The following is a 20,486-nucleotide window of genomic DNA, read 5'->3' as shown; positions in this document are numbered from 1 at the left end:
AAGGAGAAGATACACCCCAGAGGAGACAGTCATGCAGATTAAAAAAATAGGAAGTCACCTGCCTATTAATTTCATATTAATCGTTAAATTCTTGAAAACCAAAAGAAGACAGTTAGGGAAGGAAGGAGAAAGGCAAGAAGAAATGCTTCTCCTTTTAGGAAGGCTTGTCTGTAGGAGCAACACCCTTGGCTTACTCTTTGGACATTTGACAAGGCATGAAGGATGGAGCATGAATACCACCTTCACCCCCCTGGCTCTGCCCCTCTGAGTAGGACTAAAGACATAATGATGACTAAAGGCACCTCTACAACCCATTTGGCATCTCTATTTTATTTTTTTAAGCCCTTGATCCCCTCAGAAGCAGTGCTGGTGAAATTAGAGACATAAGGATAAAGTACCTTAGGCCAGGAACTACTCAGAGCATGGCCACAATTGCACCTCTGTTCCCACCACCACTGATGGGAATTAGCCAGTTGCAGCAATATGGGGGAATCCGTGGCCAAAAAAACCCTGCTGTGTATAAAATCCCCAAGATGGACATTTCTGCACAGGGGCAAGTCTGTGTCTCAGAGCTGGTCTCATACCCTCCACATGCAAATATTCCACCTCCCAATAAAGGGTTTCACTCTTGCCCACTTAGAACATGTCTTGGACACTAAGGGCAGATCCTGGGAGAAAGCCTAGAGTTTGGCCCTCACGTCTATCCCAGACACTTTGGGAAAATGGAGGATGACAACCAGCAGCTCCGCCTGCCTGAACTGAAGCTAACGTGTCAAAAGTGTCCAGCAAAGATGCCGATACATCTTCAAAATCTTCCTCTCCCTGCTGCCTACAAAAGCTGAAACAACTCAGGTGAGAAAGGCTTTTCATGCTCCATCTTTCCAGATCTGCGCTCTGTCTCTCGCAGCATGTCAAATCACCTTTTGCCAGCTAAAAGCACGTTAAAAAACTTCATCTTTGCCAATCGGTTCTCGGCCTCACCTTTTCCATCCTCAGCAGTGCCTTGTCAGGTGCTCCTTAGGAGCTGGGCAACCTGCTCTTCTTTTCAATTTCAAAGTCCATTCAATACGTGGACATTGCCAAAATGAGAATGGCAGGATTTCACCGATGGCTCTGCGCCAGTCCCTGCTCTAAAACACTCTGAGTTTACAGGCAGGTTAGCTCCCAGCTTTACAGCCATCCCCTATGGCTCATGCAAATACTGCATTTCACCGTAACGTGAAGGCTCGGCACATCACGGCCCCAACTTGGCTGGTTTTATGGTTTCTGACTGATTTACCAATCAAGTGTTTCAGATCACCTTTAGCAGCAAGCGCCAAAGAGAAGGGTGAAATACAGACAAGGAAAAAGCAGGACCAAGAATCAAAGAAAGATAAATTACATTCCAAGTTTTTTTGTTACCTTCTTCTTCGTATTCCTCTGCATTGAAATAGGGGAGGGGAAAAGAAAGCAGACAAATCAACCATCAGCCTTGATGCATTGGTAGGACATTACCCACAGCAGAGCCCTTTGCGCTCATAGGGATGCCGAGCAAGATGGCCTCTGAGAGGCTGCTTCCAAGTCAGCAAGTAAAATAGCAAATAAAATTACTTTGAGAAAAAAGAGGAGGGCGATATTGTACTGAATTTTTTCTTGGGCAATGGGAACTCAGGCGTACATGCGTGTTAGTAGGAAAGAGGTGGCAGAGAGGGCCTCCGAGTATAAGAAGAAACAGCAAAGAAAACAAACTTGTATATTTCTATGTATATTGCTTGTATATATTGTGGGTTTCTATGTTTTAAAACAGAAAATATTATGTATACAAAAGCCGCAAAATAAATTGCCAGCAGATGGCAGTGCCCCTACAAAAACCAGCAGCATCCCCCACAGCCAGGGCATCAATTTGGGGCTACAAGTAGTGTAAAATCACCAGAAGCAGGTGAGAGCCAGACAGACATGGAAAAAAAGAGACCTCAGATTTGTCTAACCATACCAGCACTTTTTGTTAAAATATCAACAATGGGCAGAAAGGAGAAGACGGACACAGCCAGCAAATGCTGCAGGCTTGCATGGAAGCAATTAGAGACAGATTTAAGACTTACCCTCTCCTTGCTCCCTGCGAGAGAGGAAAAAAGGTTATTGAAACTAGATAATTATTCCTTCCACTCCATATTATTGCCAAGCTTTAAACCATATACTGAAGCAACCCAATGCACCGTTGTTTAAAGTCTGTTGTTTCTTCTTTCCCCCATTCTCCCTTTGCTCTTCAAGGAGCCATTTGGTTTTAAGATTAGTAAAGTGACTGGGTTTGGGTTTTATGTAAAACAGTGTTCCTCATCCTGATGGTGCGTATGGATCCATACCCCTGAATAATCCTACCGCCACAAGGCTATAACATGACACCTACACATAAGTGCTGTGCGGTGGCTGATGAAGCTGGACCTCAGCCCCGGTGCGCCAGGCAAGCCAGCCTATAGCCGATGGCCCATGCCAACCCAGATGTGCTACAGGCTCCCTGAACCTTAGGGCTGTCTAATAAAAATTTGGGATAAGCCAGATGCTGCTCAATGTTTATCCCATGGCTATAGCAACATCAGTCTTGCGGTCTGTTCCCGTTCCTTGCCCCAACTTGCCAGCCTCTCCAGCTCTACTATCACCTTGCATGAAACCCAAAGCCCAGAGCAGCCCTTGGGCCAGACCCTAAACAAGGGACATGTTAGTTAGAGATGGCTTGAAAAAGGTGCCAAATCTCATCTTTGGAATTTTTTTTAAGAGCAGGCTGGACAAAATGACACAGGTTGAGCTGACCCTGCCTCGTAGCAGAGGAGGGGACTAAGTGACGACTGCAGGTCTGTCCATGATGCCTCTGATCCCACGATTGCCCTAAATCTCCCCTCTGTATCTACTGATGCATAAATGTCAAATGACCCCATTGGGTTTGGTCATATTACTCTAGATTTGTTAAACCAGGGCAGAAAATAGTTCCTCCACTACACTGTGTGTTTAATTCCCCCTCCTCCAGGTGTCATGCCATGGTCACTGAGGACAGGCTGAGCTGGGTGGAGGTGTTTGGAGGGCATCCCATGTTGGACTGGGAGGGCGTCAGGTGAATTTCGATGGACCCTCTGACACCCAAAATCCAAGACACCCCTTCCCCACTGCCTCAGGGGTCTTCGGGCCATGCACGGAGCGGCACCCAGCCTCTCCTCTCCACGGGGATGCCCACGCTCCACTGCGTGGAGACAAGCTGAACAGACGAACACACAGGCAGCTTTCTCTCTACTTACACTTCCTCGGTATCAGACATGTTGGCAGCAAGTTTCTAGACAAAAGATGGAAAGAAGAAAAAAAAAGAAAAGAAAAAAAGGTGTTATTACCAGGACCGCCTCCTAGAAAATGCCAAGGCAGGAGCAGATGGGTTGACATTTGAGGACGAAAAAAGCCAGGCAGCTGCTTTCCCACACAGCAGCCAATCCCCCACCAACACTGCCATTTTGGGAGCAGCACAGACCTTTGCCAGCCAGGTCAGAGGAGAGGGAGAGGGGAAGAGGAAAAGATCATCTGGAAAGACATGCCCCGTCAACCTGGCTTTAAGTTACAAAACCTCCAAAGCTCAGGAAGACGGGTGTCCTCTCACACCCATCTGACATTTCCATTGCTCCAGCAAGATCAGAGAAATTTTTCCTTCTGTTACACTACCGCAAGTGGGAAGGCACCAGCTCCAAAGCATTAGTCAGAGCTAAAAAAAATAAAATAACTGAAACTACCAATACACCAGAAACTACCAGAGATGACTATTTATTTGTCAGCACCCAAATGTGCCTTAAGTAGTAGTGTCTGGCTTATACAGCTGATGAATGAATGAACAATTATCTGTTGATTAGTTTAGGATGAGAACTGGCCAAATGCCCGATTAGGCAATTCATATCAGTATAACCAGTTGTATTTATTACAACCAATCCTCGCAAAATGGGGCAGAAGTGAACCCAACCACAGCGCTGTCATGTCTTGCATTTCTGCGCAGCCCGAGTCAGGGCTGCATGGAGACCACCACCCGTGGAGAGCTGCAGCGGGGAATTGTGAGGGCTGGATACGGCCACTCTGCTGATCTTAGCCTGATCCCAAATGTGTGTATCGGAGCCTCAGCCGGAGTCAGAGGGAGCGGCGCCGCTATTCGGGGAGCATCATGGTAATACTGCATGCTGCACCAGGTTCGGTGATGGCAGTGGTGCAATGCTATGGCTCTCCTAAAAGCATCAGCTGCCCTGAGGCAAAGGAGACGAGGTGGGGAAGGGCCCCCGAAACTTTCTCCAAGTCCACAGCAGGTCTTAAATTAGAAAGCCAGGCTCCTCCTCGCTGGGAAATCCTAACCGTGACTTTCATGACTTCATTACTCAGCTGATATATGAGAGATGTCTTGAAGGAGCAGGTGGGCTGACTTAGGTTCAAAAGGAACAACTGCAGCTCAGCAGCTTTCTATTTCAGAGGAAGGCAGTAATCCCATAGGCTCCAACCTTGCCCTATAAGGGATCCTTTCCATTCCCCAGCAATGACCCTGGGCACCACACATTAACACCAACAGGATTTAAACCCCACCATGTTCTAAGTAGCGATAAACAGCCAGCGTTTTTTCTTCTAGTTGCTGATTTATCCTCTTTCTGAAATTCAGCATTGCCCTGGAAGTAGTGCCAGCAATGGCTGTGTTATGACCCAATCTGAGCAGCTGGACAGGAGGATGATCTACTGCTAGGACACATGAGATTTGGGTTCAGTGATCTCTTGGTCCCAGGCTGCTTTTAACTTGGTAGCTGTGATTGCCCACTCCTCAAGTGCAACAGCCAGGGAGTACAAGGAGTACTTTGGGGACTCTAACCCCACTAGGCAGGAGGAATCTGGGAGGAATTTTGTGTTTGGGAGGAATTTCAGCTCTTCAAAAGGCTTTTCTGCTGCATTGATTCCTGCTGCTTCTTCTGTTACTTATTTGGATGCTACATCACCTCTGGTCTCTCTCCCCAGTCTTTTTTATCTAGATGATCAAATCTTCAGCATAAAGACTTCCACTTTCTATCTGCACAGTGGCTAGCAGTATAATAGGTTTGCAATCTCATTTCAGCCTCCAAAAATTATTCAAGCTATTAGTAATAACGCTTGACAGCATGTTGGTTTATGCAGCGGGACAGCAGAGATTCTCCTGGCAAAAGCCCGTAGAGGGAACCTGCCAGATGCCCAGCTGTTGGCTTCTTCCAAAATGCATGATCTCTAAAGACTCAGAGTAATGGCCAATCCTCCCACGGATTCTGTCTTTAATTTAGAAACCCAGATTTCCTTCTTCCCAAGGTGGAGGAAAAAAAAGAGGACTTTTAAAGTGCTTTGGGCTAAACTCCTCTTCCCTCTCACTCCAGTGGCAAGAAGAGTAATACTGCTCAATGCTGGAGAAGAAATCAGCTCAAGAGCCCTGCGTATGCATACAGAGAGCAAATGTCTGTTCGGTGTAGGATAGGCACGTAATGCAGCACATGCTGTTCTTTCCAAGGCAATTGAAGTCAATGGGAGTCTTTGCAATCAGGCTTTCCATTAACAGTTATTGGAATGAGCTCATCTAGTCTCCAATTTAGCTCTAAGGACATCTTGCCGAGGGTTGTCACATTGGCTGTTCCCCTACACCCTTCCATATTTGTTAATCCAAGTGCTGCAAATGCAAATGGGATTTTGCATGGCATCTGTCCGCGTGCTATAAAAGCCAAGCGAGAATGCCAGCATCCCTGACACTGTAAGACCCCAACCCTGGGGGGTTTCTGGGCCCCGGATAAAATTAATTAATAACAAGTGCATTGGCAGACTCTGTGCAGAGATGAGCCAGATGCAGAAACCCCACAGGCTAAGGCAGGGGGGACAAAAAATCCAAGGGGAGGTGCAGATTTCAGCCTTGCAAGGGCCAAACGTTCAGCCAAGTTTGGTCGCTTTGTCGGGAGGAGCTGGCATTTTACGCTGTAGCTGACTGCCACTGCCCTGGCTGGAAAGGCAAAAAGGTCTCGCCTCAAGAAGAACAAGTTGTCTGTCCACTTCGTGGCATTCAAAAGCCATCTGGTCCCTTGAAACCAGGGGCAAAATGCAGACCATCATAGCAACAGCCACCCAAGATAAGAAAGTCTCTTTGATACCCAGCACTGTCCACGTAGCTAACTCTGTCATCAAAGCAGCCAACAAAACCAAACCGTATTTACATCCAAAAGGCCATAAAGAAAGCAATCCGCTAAGAGTAGTATTTTTTGCCGTTAGGATTAAGTTCTCTGAAGGCAATGGAAAGTCTCCAGCTGGCTCGGGATTACCCTTCGGTGGAAATTACTTTACACACAGCAAATGCAGCCTAAGATTAAGGCTGTCAGCACCTTAAGGCAATAACTGGGTTTTGTTTGTACAGTGGCAGAAAAATGGGGTCTGGTCTTGACTGAGGTTTAAGGATGTAATAAAATCAGTTAGTTAATACTGCCCACCATTTGGAAGGAAATCAAAACACATGGGAAAGTTTCACCAGACCAAAAACTTCCTGCCTGCTCCCACCCCTTAAAGGTGAAAGCAAAGGTTATTTTCTGCATTTTGTTCAAGCTAAGCGGGTCACGGCTGGAAGGACAAATACCCCAATCCTCATCAGCCCCAGGTGGGCAGGAACGCCGTGTCCCTTTTGGCCCCAAATGCTCCTGCCCTTGGCTGAAAGAGCAGAGCCAGCACATCCCAAGAAGCCTCTTAGCAGCTGAGAATGCACCCAGGAGGGGGAATGGGCTGCCTTGCACCTCCGGGCCGTCCCTGGAAATAACCTGCCCATCAATCATCCCCTCCCAAGCCAGGCCATACAAGGGAGGCAAGGTAGCAAGAGCGGTACAGAAAGGGGGGGGACAAAAGTGGCCATCCATGGGAGACAGGACCTGGCAGGACAGCTATCAGGCGAGGACTAGGGGTACAATCCACCAAGCACCACATGGCCACACTTTCCCAGCAGGAGCCGCTGCAAACCCACTGCATCTATTTTTTTATATACATATATATATTAAATATATATATATAAATATATCTATTAAATATATAAATATACACATATACTTTTCTATCTTAAAATTATATGCATATACTTTTTTTAATATATATTTCTTCCATCCCTCTGCCTCCTCCCTTTGTTTCTGAACCGCTCGGTAGTTTCCAGCAGAAAGTGTTTCTCTCAAAGGGGAATGGAGAGCAAAGTGCCCACCACAGCGCTGCTGCTGAAACAGGGTAGCAGGACCCAAGTGCTGCTGCAGGCTCCACCAGCACAAAGCAAAATCCTGATTCCCTGCCCCAAAATGCACCCTTTATCCTTGTCTTTGGGGTGATATGATCCATCAGATCCCTTCATGGAGTTTGCTAGGAACAAGGCTGAGACAGAGGACTAAAAGACAACGACCATGTTTAGCTTATAGCCCCTGCCTTTCCCCTGGTCTTGCGCCCACGAGGGACGTCTACTTGCCCCGGCAATTGCTGATGGCCTCGCTGGAGCTCCCCCACACCAGTGGCACGGCTCCCACCCAAATCGCTGGCATCAAAGCCACCTGTGCTGGTGACACTTCTGCATTTGCAGGATACTGCCCCCCACCCCAGCAGCGAGGAGCTCTGCCCCATGGGGCAGCTGCAGGCTGGTGGGGGATATGCCCCCCACACAGGGGAGATTCACCTGCACTAAGTGGTCAGGCCAGCAAAGTGCAGGTGTTTGAAGCTGTGCATACAGGGAGCATCCCATTACCGCTCTGAATTTAACCCCCTCCTCCTGCCCCTCCGTGCACACAGGGGGATTCTCTCCCAATTTTCTTCTTTTCCGTGGGAGGGGGCAGTTTTCCATGATCACATTTGTGTTTCTCAGGTCTCCCTCTAGCTCCACACACTGCAGCCCTCCTCACCTGCCGGCAGCTCCCCAATGGTCCTGCCCTGCATCCCTCCTGCCTCGGCCGTCCCTTTCTCCGGGTGACAGAGGAGGGAAGGTCAGCACTTCCCTCCTGCTGCTGGATCGAGTTTTCCCAAATGCCTCAAGAGATGTCACTTCACTCCCAGCCCCAGGCCTTGGTTTTGGAAGGATCTTTTCTCCCACCACTGATACTTGAGAGTTCAGAGCACCCGAATCTCTGCAAGTGACACGAGCCTTACGCGATGCTCAACAAAAGCCAGGAAGGAAAAGTGCCTTTTCCTTAGGATCCTGTGCTGGATCCTGGATCCTGTGGACCCCAACCCTCCCCTGATGCTTTTCCATCTCTGGTTTTACCCCCTGTCAGCCTCCCTCGCCAGGGCTCCCGCTTACCTGGGAGGAGCGGAGAGAAGCACCAAGCTCCCTGCTGAAGGGGACGGGCAGGCTGGGATCTGCGAGCGTCCCAAGGTGATGCAGCTCTCAACTTATAGTGACATTTGATCGTCTGGAGGAGCCGATTGGCCCCAGACCCCCTGCACTGGGCAGGGAAGGGAGCAGGGATAAGGCAGGGGGGGATGGAGGGGGGTGCAAGGGAAGGGGGAAAAAAAGGTCATACCATGTATAGGAGCAGCTGGAGGAATTGCACAGATGATGCTAAGATGGGAGGGACATGTTTGGAGGAAAAAAAAACCTCCAGGGCTTATGTTTCTATATTTACAACCCCACCAGGCAGGCAGAGCTTAAAGAGGGGTATCTGAGGCAAAGGCACCTCGGAAACAAATTGCGGGGCCCCCGCAGCTCCGTGGTGCATGGTCGCTGCTTAAAACCTGGTCGTAGCACCCTGGCTGTTGCAATCTCAACACAGAGCAGCAGCTTCTGCTCTCCTGGCCGGGCAGGAGCTCTTCCCTGCTGCCCCTCTACATGTAAATGGCTTTGGTTGCGCTGTAGGGTTAGAGCCTGCGGAGGGCTTGGGGACCTTCTGCCGTCCAATGCTCTTTGAAATGAGCAGTCACGGGGTGCGTGAGAAGTCAGACATACGTAGCACATGTATCACATGTGTGCTTGTGCGTGGGTGGTGTGTGGCACGCACCCACCTCTCACTAAGACTACCAGGGCTCTGCCATACACCAGAGCTTGAGGAGACCTGGAACAAAAAGCAAGAGAGCAGGAACACAGCAAGAGAGCTTGTCTGACCTCAAGCCACACTCAGAGCCCTTCTTAGCACAATACAAAAGCATTATTTAAGTAAGGACATCTTAGAGAGGGCAAGCCCCAGGTGGCTGGACCCCATCTAGGATCCTCCAGCTGCCCAAAAGGGTTTTGCCGCCCGAGCACCCTCCGCAGTTGCACGGCTATGCCAGCAGAGGATTGCAGTGCCTCGGACAACCCTCTGGCTCACGGTTTCCATTTCACTAAACCTCGCAGGCTTCAGCTCCCCATCCTCTCTCTCCCGCCCCTCTCCCCTTGGCAGGGCTCCCCGGCAGTGCAGGGCATGCCCTCCAGTGTGCCTGGCAGCTCCAGCACCCCCTTTCTCCCAGCCTGTAGGAGCAGAGAAAACCTTTAGGAGCTGCAGAGTAGGCGATATTTTTGGCTTGGGTCACAGATCAATTCCTGCCCACTCTTTCCCTGCTACTTGCAGGAAAGGGTCCCCAGCTGAAGATGTAGAGACAAGCTTTTAAAGCCGTGGAGCAGGAGCACAACGCTGCAGCCTCCCATTTACCAGGTAACATGCACGAGCCAAAATCCCTTCTCCAGCTTGTATTCTCCAGCTGTCTGACAGCTTATCCCCTCGCCTCCCTCCCGCAACCCAGCTTGAGCCAATGCTTTTGTAACTTGTTAGGTGGGAGGGGGACAGTGCATCCATCCTCAGTGCCCTGGCTTCAGCCAGGAGGAGTTTGCTGGGTGGGGGAGCCAGGGTGGGCACCCCGTGCTGCCAAGGAGAGTGGCACCTGCATGGGGACGCGCAGCTGGACCAGGTATTGTGGCCTCCACTCCCCCAGCCCAGCTCCGCTGAAAGCACTAACGCAGCAAACCAGCCTTCATGCTGCATTTTCAGCACCATCAAGCATTTTTGTTGTCTTCCACTGGCTCATTTTCCTCGGGCGCTGCACCAGCTGAGCACATCTCCAAGAAATACTGTATTTATTTGTCCAAACTGGCAGCAGAGCAGGGATGTGTGGGAGGGGAGTCACCCAGCTGTTTCTCCCTTTATGTTTGCTGTGGACCCAGTTTGACAATGGTATTCACCAGCCTCCTTCACCTGCTTGCCCGTTATAGACTGTCCCCACTGCTGATGGGACATCGCGACTCAGGTCTCCCACACCGAGGATTGGATCAATCAGTTAGAAAGGAAATGTGTGTGTGCAAGTGCGTGTGAAGCCTGGGCTTACACAAGGGCGGTTCTCAGCGGATGCAAGGCTGAACGCCCCCGTGGTCCTGTCTGACCCGTTTGCTGCCAGTCGGTTGGCAGGAGCAATATGAGCATCTTGCGGGATTGCACAGCCTCTGCCAGAGCCATGCTGCTTGTGCACCAGCAGCAGGGAAGCGCTCCACATCACTCAAATTCCCCTCTAAGCATCTTGAAAAATGTGACTTTGATGAGGCTACGGGAGGGACAGGTAACCAGATGTTTGCTGCAGCTCTATTTTCAAATAGGTGAGATGCAAACATTGCTCCCTGCAGCATCCCCTTAGTTCCTGTACACACGCATCTGTGCTCAGCTCAGTTCCTGATCTGGACACGTTGGGCAACTGCTCCAGACAATGTCTGTCTTTACATTATGCATCATGTCCATGCTCTGTCTTCCCCGTCACCACTTCCTGTGAGCATGGCCCATCTGCTTAGTACTGTCCCAAAGGATGTCTGTGCATCCTACGGGCTGCCTCTGTCAGAGCGCCTGTGTCCATGTCGCGCATCTTGTCTCCAGTCCCAGCGTGATCTGGTTCCCTCTTCCCACAGGACCGAGGGGATCTGCTCTATCCCTCTGGAAGAGGGCTTATCTGATGCACACATCCTCCGTTTGCTCTGCTATCATCTGGTTCACGAGCAAGGCTCATTCCCCATAGCCCATTTTATGTTTGCCCTTTCTTCCCTTTGTGGGTCTCTCTATCCGCTTCGGCACGTAACTATAATCCTGTCAAATACTTGTTTCATGCCTTCGCCGCATACCCTGTGCTTTTCATACGTACCCTACATCTAGTCCTTATTTCACCTCTTGATGCCATCACACACCAGTTTCATTCACAGCCTGCGACATTTTCATCATTAGGCTTGCCTCTCTTTACTGTAGATTGTCCTGCTGTAGGATATATATTTTGTGCTGTCTTGACATCATCTCTTCTCCCTGCATCAGCAGCAAAGTGTACTTGGACTTGCCTTTGAGCTGCTGCAGCGCAGCCATGCCAGCCTAGAGAGCTAGCAAACCACCAACAACTACCTCGTGCTCTCTACTGATCGCATGGACCAGATGAGAGAGAGATGATCCCGGCTGTGGCTGCATTTCTTCCGAAAGCTATCAGATTTTGTTAGGCGAGGGTGCAGCGAGCACCTGTCTTTGGAAAAGCTTCTCTCACCAGCTGCCAGGTTAGAAGACAGCCCCAAGGCCAAAAAGAGCATGCATGCAGGTCACAGACGTGAACCAGGGTCTTAAACTGCATAAAGTCCCTCCACCTGCTGACCAGAGCCTGGCATGCTTTTGAAGTGACAGCATCTTCACCTGGAAGAGGATACGGCAAACCAGTGTTCCTCTTTGAATAGGAACTAGAGGCTGGGGCAGAGATCTAGAGAAGTTTCCACTAGGTAACCTACCCCAGTATTGCATTTCTTTTTGGTAGGTAGGAGCACCCAGACTGGTTATTTGAGATGGGCCACAGGAATATACGGCATAGCAGGGCAACTTGCAGGGGAGCTGTAATCAGCCCTTCTCATCTTTTCTGGCTGTTGGCTGACCTATTGCAGCAGCCAGTGCACTTGGCAGGAGATGACTTTAAATACAGTGTTCACACATTAGCCCCAATAATTTTACAAATTGCGTAAAGATGGGCACTTTGGCCAAATACTTGTGTCTCTGGTTTTTTATACCCTTACCCCCTGTGCTCATTGCACACCAGTCAGTGGGCAGCATTTCCATGGATCACTGCCTCCTACGGCTGGATGGTGCCCAGACAGCAAGCTGAAAAAGCACTGTAAAAATGTATCTAAAAACCTCTACAGCCCTGGAAGTCTGAAATCCTACCTGCGGCTTCACGTTCATTAAAGACTATAGAGTTTGCAAATAAAATCAGCTACATCCTTCCCATAAAACAGGTGTTCTTTCACAACCCAGGAAAGATCTAACTCCTGAAAAGAAACGATACCTATCCCTTATTCACCAACTACTGCCCAACACTGAGCAAAGTGATCTAAAACCGAAGCGGATCCTGCTTTGGCACACAAGTTGGGCCAGAGGACCTCCTGAGGTCCTTCCTCACCCAAATTTGCCCATGACTCTGCACTTACACCTTCGTGCTAGAGCTACAGAGGAACTTCCACTGACACCTTCTTTCATCCGAAAATGGTTAAGTTATCCAAAGTGAAATTGTTTGCCAGGAAAATGTGTTTTACTTGAGTTGTTCCATCATTCACAGTCTGAATGGTTTTTTTTTTCCCCCTCTCTGAAGTCATATTTGAATGCTTTCAAAACAACATCTTTTGACTTTTTTGCATGATACAGCTATTCTGGTTTTGGTGTGTTTGTCCACTTATACAGACATCAGCACTGAAACACTTGAAGTTATCCATGGAAACGTATTGATTAAGCTGACTGGGGAAGGGTGGGGATGTGTTTTTCTGTTTTGTGACACTTTCAATTATAAACCTTTTACCATGATTTAGGGCAGGCGGGAAATGGGAATCACAAAAGCCATTTGGGAAGGAAAACTAAATTCTTATCCAGTTTCCCCCCTCCTTTCTTCTCTTTATCCCACTCTAGAGAAAGGGTTTCTGCGATAGGGTTTAAACAGCAGTTCAAGGTTACAGTAGATGCCCTACATTCACCAAAACACTCTTTCCAATTTAATTGAAGCAGTTGCCAATAAAAAGGCTGATCAGATAGTGACTAAGGAAGTACGCTCAGAGAAAGGACAGAATATATATATAATTAATTATTTTCTGTTCCTGGTTAAAATCCAATGACCCGTTTTACACAGCCGGTCAAGCAGAGATCAGAATAGCCTTAAACTTTAAAATCAGCTCCTCTATTTAAGTATCAGCGTACTGCTGCCATTTTACTGGCGATGACGGGATCCTGAAGAATCTGAAACACAACTCAAATGGGCCGAGCAAAGACTGGGCTTCCTCCCTGGCTCCTCTAATATCCCCGCTTGGCATTTGGGCTCAGGATCTCGGTCCTTAGCCTGTCTCCCCCTCTCCCAGCTAGAAGAGACCTGGTGCAGTGCTTGCCATGCACAGCAATGCACCTCTTGCAGCAGCCGCTCAGATACAGGGGAGAGCAAGTATTTGCCAGGTTGTGGGCTCACCTACCTGAGTCCTGGAGGGTGGCTGGGGAACCTCAGGGTGCCGACACCTTCTCCTGATGGGGCTCCATGACATCTCAGAGGTTCAGGGGCATGAAAAGGAGAATAAAGGGCAACAAACAAGCCTTCACTTATTACCTAATTACCAAATTATCTAACTACCTTATTATCTATGTACACCTCCATCCACCTTCCTGATACTGCTCTTCTCCTTGCACCTGGAGGGAAGGAGTCAATCAACACCCCTGTGGAGGACTCTAGTGTGTCATCTCTTCTGTGAAATTCAGTCAGTAGGAGAATCTGCCCCTGTCTTATCTCCTCTTAGCCTGTAAGAGCAGAAACTCTACATGTTTGCGTAAGAAACAGGGAGGGATCTGAACACCTCCTACTTCAGCATCGGATGCAAACATAAGCCAGCCTTGTGCGTCATTCATACAGTGCATGCTGCAAATACACTCATTAGGCTGGTGTGGTTTCAGTGGTGACAGTTGTAGAGCAGGGTACAACATGTCCTTGGGCATTTTTAAATTCTGTTGAAATTTTCTTATTCATAATGGCTTTTTTTTCTAAGTTTCCAGTTGGGTTGGCTCTGGTTGCTATTGTCTGTTTTTTTCCCAGCAACATATTCAGTGTTAGAGACACACAAAGTCACTAGCATGCCTAAAAGACAATGGAAGTTTTGAGTTGTTAAAGTCATCAGTCAAAGAGGAATTAATTGCATTAGGGTATTTGCATGAAGGATTGAGCACCTATCCTCCAATCCTTCCACAGGTCAGCGCTGCTCTAAGGAGCAGTGTGTCCTGCAGAGCCAAGTGTGATCTCATCAGTCATCAGGGAGACAGAAAGGGAGAAAGCAAATGGAGAGCTCACCTCCGACACCAACCCAAAGATGCATCTGCATCCCTTCCATGAGAACTGGCCACAACTCTAATGGATGTGGGAAATGCTTTGCTATCTTGATCCATGACAGAGTGACTCAAAGTCAGATTAGAGATACATTACCGCACAGGGTCAATGAGCAACAAGGCTTAGCAGGGTGGTATTGGAGAAGAAGCAAGACTTTGCCTTCAGAGTTGGTTTTCTGGCATAGCTCACCAGCATTCCAAAAGCCAGATGGAACAGACCAAGCTTAACTCGGGTGTAAAGCTGCTTTGGAGACCTCCAGAGAAACTGCTCTTGCATACCCCCATCTCCCTGTAAGCACATTTAACCTACCAGCTGTCTTGGCACCCACACTAAAAGGCTCCTGAAAGGCTGTGAAAAAGCAAAGCCCAAACTGGGATGACAGCTGGAAAAGGGGATGAAATGCCCAGGGGCCAAGAGGTGGTAAATAACTGCATGGCGTTAGGGCAGCTCACACGTTCGGCCAGGGCAAAGGCGGGTATTGGTGCCATCCTTACCAGCTCTCTTTAGCAGTCTCAAAAGTCCCCTATCTTTGAGTCAAACTTCACGCAAACCCCTAACCAAAATTCAACAAACCAATCAACTCCAAACCCCCTCTGCTCCCAGCGCAGCATTTTCTGCCCTTGCACACTCTGCATACAGCACATCCCTCACCAGGAACAAGCAGAGACAGAGCCAGAATTTGCACTCTTCTTCTCTGGGGACGGTAACAATCAAAGCACAGCTCCAAATTTGCATTTTGCAACCCTGACTTTTGCAAAACAGTAAATCTGACTGGCAAACTTGAAAAGCCTCCAACTGGTTTCATTGCCTGGAACTACTCTGCTAGAATATCTGTTCTGGCAACATCACCATCATCTGCCCTTCACCTCTCCAGCACTTTAGATGCTAAACTTTGCAGGGCCAAAGCTGGGAGCATGCAATAGTGTTACTCGATAGCCCTTCTTCATGCTAATTTTAGTTGATGGAAATTTTCACGCTTTCAAAAAGGAGTCACTTTATTTATTTTTTGAGAAACCTCTTGTACTTATTAGCTACTGTAAATACTCTTTTCCATCTGATGTTTTGAACTTACCTACAGGGCTCTCAAAATTGCAAGAAAACAGAACCCAAAATGATCTCAAAGGAACGATGACCTGTTAATTTTGTAAACCAAACCGAGTAACATGATGTATCCAACATGCAAGTGATTGCAGATGGAAACAAATCACACATCAGTAAGTACTGAATTTCATCTTTCTTCAGTTAATATTGATTCCTGATTTTTGTGGTAGACTGTTGCTCCATCACTCAGCTGTTTGCTTTAGGAGATGTGCTTGCTCCATCTGCTTTAGACATCTAAGACGCAATCCCTGTGGGATTCGGGAGATCCTCCTTGGACACCCTAGATCTAGGCTAGATGTCTCTCTGAAGATAAGGGATCAGGCTGGACAACTCGAGACATAGCCAGGGGCTCATCCTCGGGCTATTTACACCTAAATGGATGAGACAGTGAGGACAAAGTCTGAGCAGCAGGATGGGAGCCAGGACCAGTGCCTGGAGCTGTTGTTTTGGGCTGTCCCCAGAGGAGGTGAGCAAGGCAGGAGACCAGCCGAGCTGCTCACAGCAGCCACCCACAGCCTCTCTACAACCTCAGGGAAGGACTACCTAGCCAACCAAACACCTTGCTGCTTTCATGCTTTGAAATGCTTGCTCATATAAATTCCAATGATATTTTCCCCTTGCTTTGCTTCCACCTCCCCCCCTGTTCTTCCCATCACCCTGAAAAGCCCCAAGCCCATGATGCTTTTTTCTATTTATTTGAAGAATGAAGAGTGCATGTCTTTAGCATTGCTAAACCACTATTACTTAGAGTTATTGTGAAGAGATTAAGCACCTTTCTGAAATTTATGATCTAAATCAAATTATTCCACTGCAACCAAAACCCTCAGGGGACCCAATGCAAAATCACAGGGAAATCATTTGTGGTCTGTCTCGTTATCATTATCAGGATCCTTATAACAGGTCCGTTATTTCTGAAGCAAATGCTAGCTCCAGTTGCACTTCTGGTCACTGTCAGATCCATTCTTTACCTGCTTTAAAATATATATATCACACAGCATTAGCAAAAGTGTGTTGAGCTGGCAAGAATAACCAATAGACCAACCTCAGAGCCTTGTTCAGTAGCATATCAGCTGCCGCCTCATTATTTATAGCCACCCCAAGCTCAAAGAGCTTGTTTATTTTCCTTCCCTAAGGTGGTGGTGGCAGCAGGGGAAGCTCTGACATTCAGGCCCAGGTGTCTCGGAGTCTGACCTTTCCTTCAAAGAGCAGAAATTGCAGACACATTTTAAGGAAGAAAGTAATTTGGAAACTTTAGACCCTCGTGTTCACCACCTCACTGGAGGCCCAGTGCAGAGCTGCAAGCAAGGGTTGCGCAGATCTGTTAATTAGCCAGCTCATGTACATAAGGATGGTCATAAAAATGAGCCTATAATTATTTTATGCCTGGAAAGAGAACCAAATGAAGTCTAACCCCCAGTCTTGAGGCAGAACAAGTGCTATATAAAGACACAACATTCAAAACAGACTTGAGTTTTCCATCAGCTAAGTTTTCCCCAAGTTTAAATAATGCTGTTTTATGGCTTGCAGGAAATAGGCATTGCAATGGCCATGGGCCATGTTTTTAAATCCCATCTCGCATATACTCATGTAGAATCATCTGTTAAAGCTTGTTGGAAAAAAAGCAGCCCTGAAGCCTGCTACGGACAGACAAGCAGCCCATTTCAGTATTACCGTAGCTCCCAAAGATTCATTTAAGAGTGGATGCTATATAAAAGGACATTCCCTTTCTGCATAATCTAAACATACAGGACAGGGAAAGAAGAAATTGGAAGAAGCAACACCTTGAGGTGTGCCTCAAGGTCAAAGCACTGAGAGCCCACATGGCGGTTCAAGCCCCTCTCTTTAAGCACCATTGACCTGCTGAGGGGATGGTAATTTGGGATAGCATGGCCGAACAGGGAACACAGGCAGCCAAGAGATACAGGGACCAGGAAAGCATTGCTTTTCTCTACCAGTCCTGCAGCAAGACACTCTCAATGCCTCAGTTTGTCCTTGTTACACTCAAAGTGCAACAGTCCCAGGAGAAGATAAAGCTAAAGTCTTATAATGAGTCTCAGAGATGCCAATGCTGCAAAAAAATATGAGTTTGATGTTGTGAAAAATGAATGTAAGAAAGCCAGGGAGCAGCCAGCTACTGAATAAGACCAGACCAGTAACTGTTATAGAGAGGCACAGCCTGCTGTCCTTTACTCAGACAAGCAGGAGGAGTCCCCAGGAGCACTCTTCACATCCCTAGGAGAACGGAGGTCCCAGCGACATGCAGAGACACCCAGGAGAACTGGAAGCAGGCTGGCTTTGCAAAGGTTGCAGCATAACTTCACCACCATGCACAGTGGTTTCTCCACAGCAAATTCACCTGCAGGAGCTTTTCATTTTAGCAAGAGATGAGCTGAAGCGCTTCACAGATGCCACGTTTTCTTCTGAAGTGAGCAATGAAATCAGCCACAACACCCTGTGCTTGCTGCTGAGGGGAGAAATGAGCCTTCATTCCCTCTTGGCATTGCCCAAGATACACACCCAGAGCACCTGGGCTGCAGCATCCCTGTTTTGGGGGGTCTTTCACCATTCTGGTAACCCCACAGCCACTCCCCCCACCACATGCACACCATGTTACTTTGGGATGAGAAACAGCACATTGTAAAGTTAATTTAATTGTGGAAAAAATCCCCTGGCAGATATAGGTACCTTACAAAGAGCTACACACATCTGCTCCAAGCCAGGTCTTTCCCTGGTTCCTCACCACCACTAGAGTGCTCTGGTGTCCCTGGAGAGTTTCCACATAACCTGCTCACTTCTGTGCTGCAGCCAGAACCTGAATCATGGCAGTTGTTTCTGTTGAAACCACATCTAGGTCCACATGGGCTTGAAGTGGGGAAAATATGCCCTGCAAATTAACCCTCCTTAGAGGAGGAATCTCACAGAAGCAGCCTTTGGGGCCTTTTCTGCATTCTCCAAGCTCACAGGGCACAGGAATAGTAACAGGAGAAGTTTCTGGCCATCCTTTCCACCAGCCAACTGCAGAACAGAGTTGAAATAAATTAGTGCAGGCAGTTTGCATGCATGCAAGGGCACAGTAGCACTGCTTTCACCTCTTGCCAGGACATCTCTATACACCCCATTGCTACTGCTCTGGCCTCACTTAAAAATCCCAGCACAGCAGAGGAAGGACTGAAGGGAGGAAGATGGGGCCAGGTCATGTCTGTGCTCCCCAGTGCCCTCTGAGGAACACAGACTCCTTGAATTCTTACCTCCAGGAGCAGCTGAAGCAGAGGATGGAGAGGACAAGGGTACCAACAAGCAAGAAGTGAAATCTGAGAACTTTCCTGTTCCTAACAATTTAGGAAAGCATAGGTAAGGACAGCACAAACTATTTGCTGTCTCTACACCATGGAAATGTTATTACTTGGAAGATCACCTCCATAAAAAGGTTTTCCATTAGATGGTTCCAGATAGGGTAGTCAGCTCATTAGAGTGCTGGGTTCCTGTACAGACAGCTACATTGACCTCATCTCAGCTGTATAAGCAGGCTATAGAGGATTATTTTTTTTTATAGCTGACATCACCAGTGATTTTGGTTGAAGCCTGTGACACTGCTCAGGTCTATTAGTTGGGGAGCTAAGCTCTCTGCTTCTCCTAGCTGATCACTCCATAGGAAGTCTTCTGCATGCTGCTCCATCTCTCACCGAAACACTGCTCATTCTCATTTTACAGTTAATTACCCCCAATAACAATGAAGAATGCAGCAAGATGACAAGGATCTCCTAAATGGGGCACATAGACAGCCCCTTTCCTGCATACATCAAGCTCTTCTTGTCACTCAGCCTGATGTTTCTTCTCCTCCACTTTCCGCTCAAGCGGAGAGCTGCAAGGTCTTGGAAAACAGCTTTGCTGCAGGAACTCCTACACCAACAAAATCCTCAGAGTTGCCATTGTTACAACATCTTCCTCAAATTTTATTAAATGCTTACAAAAAAATCCAGGGGACACAGTAAATTTAAGCAGAAAGCAAACTGATGCAGGAAGAGAGAGAAGCTGCCCTCCCTCCCGGAGAACAGAAACAAGTTGAAAAATTATGTTGACATGGGAAGAGGGCAGGAATAAGACTTTAAAGAAGGGATGGGGGACATGCTAACACCATGAAGTATAAAGACATGGGAGAGCTCAGAAACAGCCCTGGGAGCTGATTTACATATCTCGGGTCCAAGGCCAGAGCGCCCCTCTTTAGGGACTCGGTTTCCCCATGTTCACAGCAAGCCCTGACCTCCCCAAACAACTCATTAGGATGCCTTTTCACCAAGGCAGCTTCCAGCATAAGAGAAGCAGCTGTTTCCCAGATATCCTGCCCACCTCCAGGCGCATAGCAGGCAGGTTATCAACACACCCACCACCTCTGACATTCAGAAGTGTTCCAATCACTGGCACTGGAGCCCACAGGTTAGAGAACAAGCAAATCCCTTTCCCAAAGAAGGGAGATAATGCCAGTGATCAGCACTCCTCACCTGGGAAAGGAGACCTCCAACCCATGTTAGACAGGGAGAGGAAAGCAGCAATTTGAAACAAAGCTGCTATTGTCCCCGTCAAGACAGAAAAGTGGCAGGAACATTTTGGCATGGGTACGTAACTGTGATTAAAGGATGATCTGGGACTAAAGAAAAAAACAGGACTAAGTTGAATGTGATTTGGTGTACAGAGTAGATGGAAGTCCCTCAAAGCAGATGTTGTAGAGGGACAGACGCTGCACTGTAAACAGGGGAAGACTTTACCCACAGCTGGCACCAACAGGGTGAGAAGTGGTCCTTGCAGTCTCCTCACGCTCAGGATCTGCCCATTGCCCTCCTTTCAAACACTGATTCTTTTACAAGGTTTCTATTGAGCTCCCTCTCTCCCACCACCCAGCCATCAAGAGCCACAAAAGCAGAAATTCTTCATCATGTAGCAAAAGCCCTGCCAGCTCAGCAGGGCAGCAGATCCCTCTCTTCCAACACTTGAGAAAGAAGAGAGGGAGCAGAGCCACAGCCTCCCATCTCCATAGCAGAGCCAGATAAAAAGTAAAAAAAAGA

At 48.0% G+C, this 20,486-nt stretch overlaps 2 protein-coding genes across 62 annotated transcripts in view; one reads left to right on the top strand and one right to left on the bottom strand.

Moving 5' to 3' along the window:
- Window positions 1–8,407, bottom strand: part of TNNT3 (troponin T3, fast skeletal type) — a 32,309-nt gene extending 23,902 nt beyond the window's left edge. For 30 of the 50 annotated variants that reach the window (XM_009288685.2, XM_009288693.2, XM_009288687.2 and 27 more), the window contains exons 1-4: window positions 8,300–8,407; window positions 3,267–3,301; window positions 2,082–2,095; window positions 1,402–1,419 (exon numbers count right to left, since the gene is read on the bottom strand). In XM_009288685.2, coding sequence (XP_009286960.1) covers window positions 1,402–1,419; window positions 2,082–2,095; window positions 3,267–3,286 — 52 coding nt within the window. In that variant the 5' untranslated portion in view covers window positions 3,287–3,301; window positions 8,300–8,407. The remainder of the gene's footprint in view (window positions 1–1,401; window positions 1,420–2,081; window positions 2,096–3,266; window positions 3,302–8,299) is intronic. The other 20 variants (XM_009288689.2, XM_009288717.2, XM_009288694.2 and 17 more) reach the window with 2 other exon arrangements.
- A 984-nt stretch (window positions 8,408–9,391) lies between these two features.
- LOC103906706 (proline-rich protein 33) overlaps window positions 9,392–20,486 on the top strand; it is a 49,458-nt gene continuing 38,363 nt past the window's right edge. For 2 of the 12 annotated variants that reach the window (XR_658026.2, XR_658025.2), the window contains exons 1-2: window positions 9,396–9,629; window positions 15,404–15,539. Coding sequence is in view for 2 of the 12 variants with exons in the window: in XM_009288681.2 (XP_009286956.1) it covers window positions 15,519–15,539 (21 nt within the window). In the remaining 10 variants the exon portion in view is untranslated. Of the gene's footprint in view, window positions 9,630–15,403; window positions 15,540–18,680; window positions 18,704–19,137; window positions 20,461–20,486 lie in introns of those variants that run through there. The other 10 variants (XR_658021.2, XR_658019.2, XR_658022.2 and 7 more) reach the window with 8 other exon arrangements.

Source organism: Aptenodytes forsteri, unplaced genomic scaffold, assembly GCF_000699145.1.
Source record: "Aptenodytes forsteri isolate BGI_AS27 unplaced genomic scaffold, ASM69914v1 Scaffold8, whole genome shotgun sequence".
NCBI classification, from domain to species: Eukaryota; Metazoa; Chordata; class Aves; order Sphenisciformes; family Spheniscidae; genus Aptenodytes; species Aptenodytes forsteri.
This window is presented reverse-complemented; position numbering and strand designations above follow the sequence as displayed.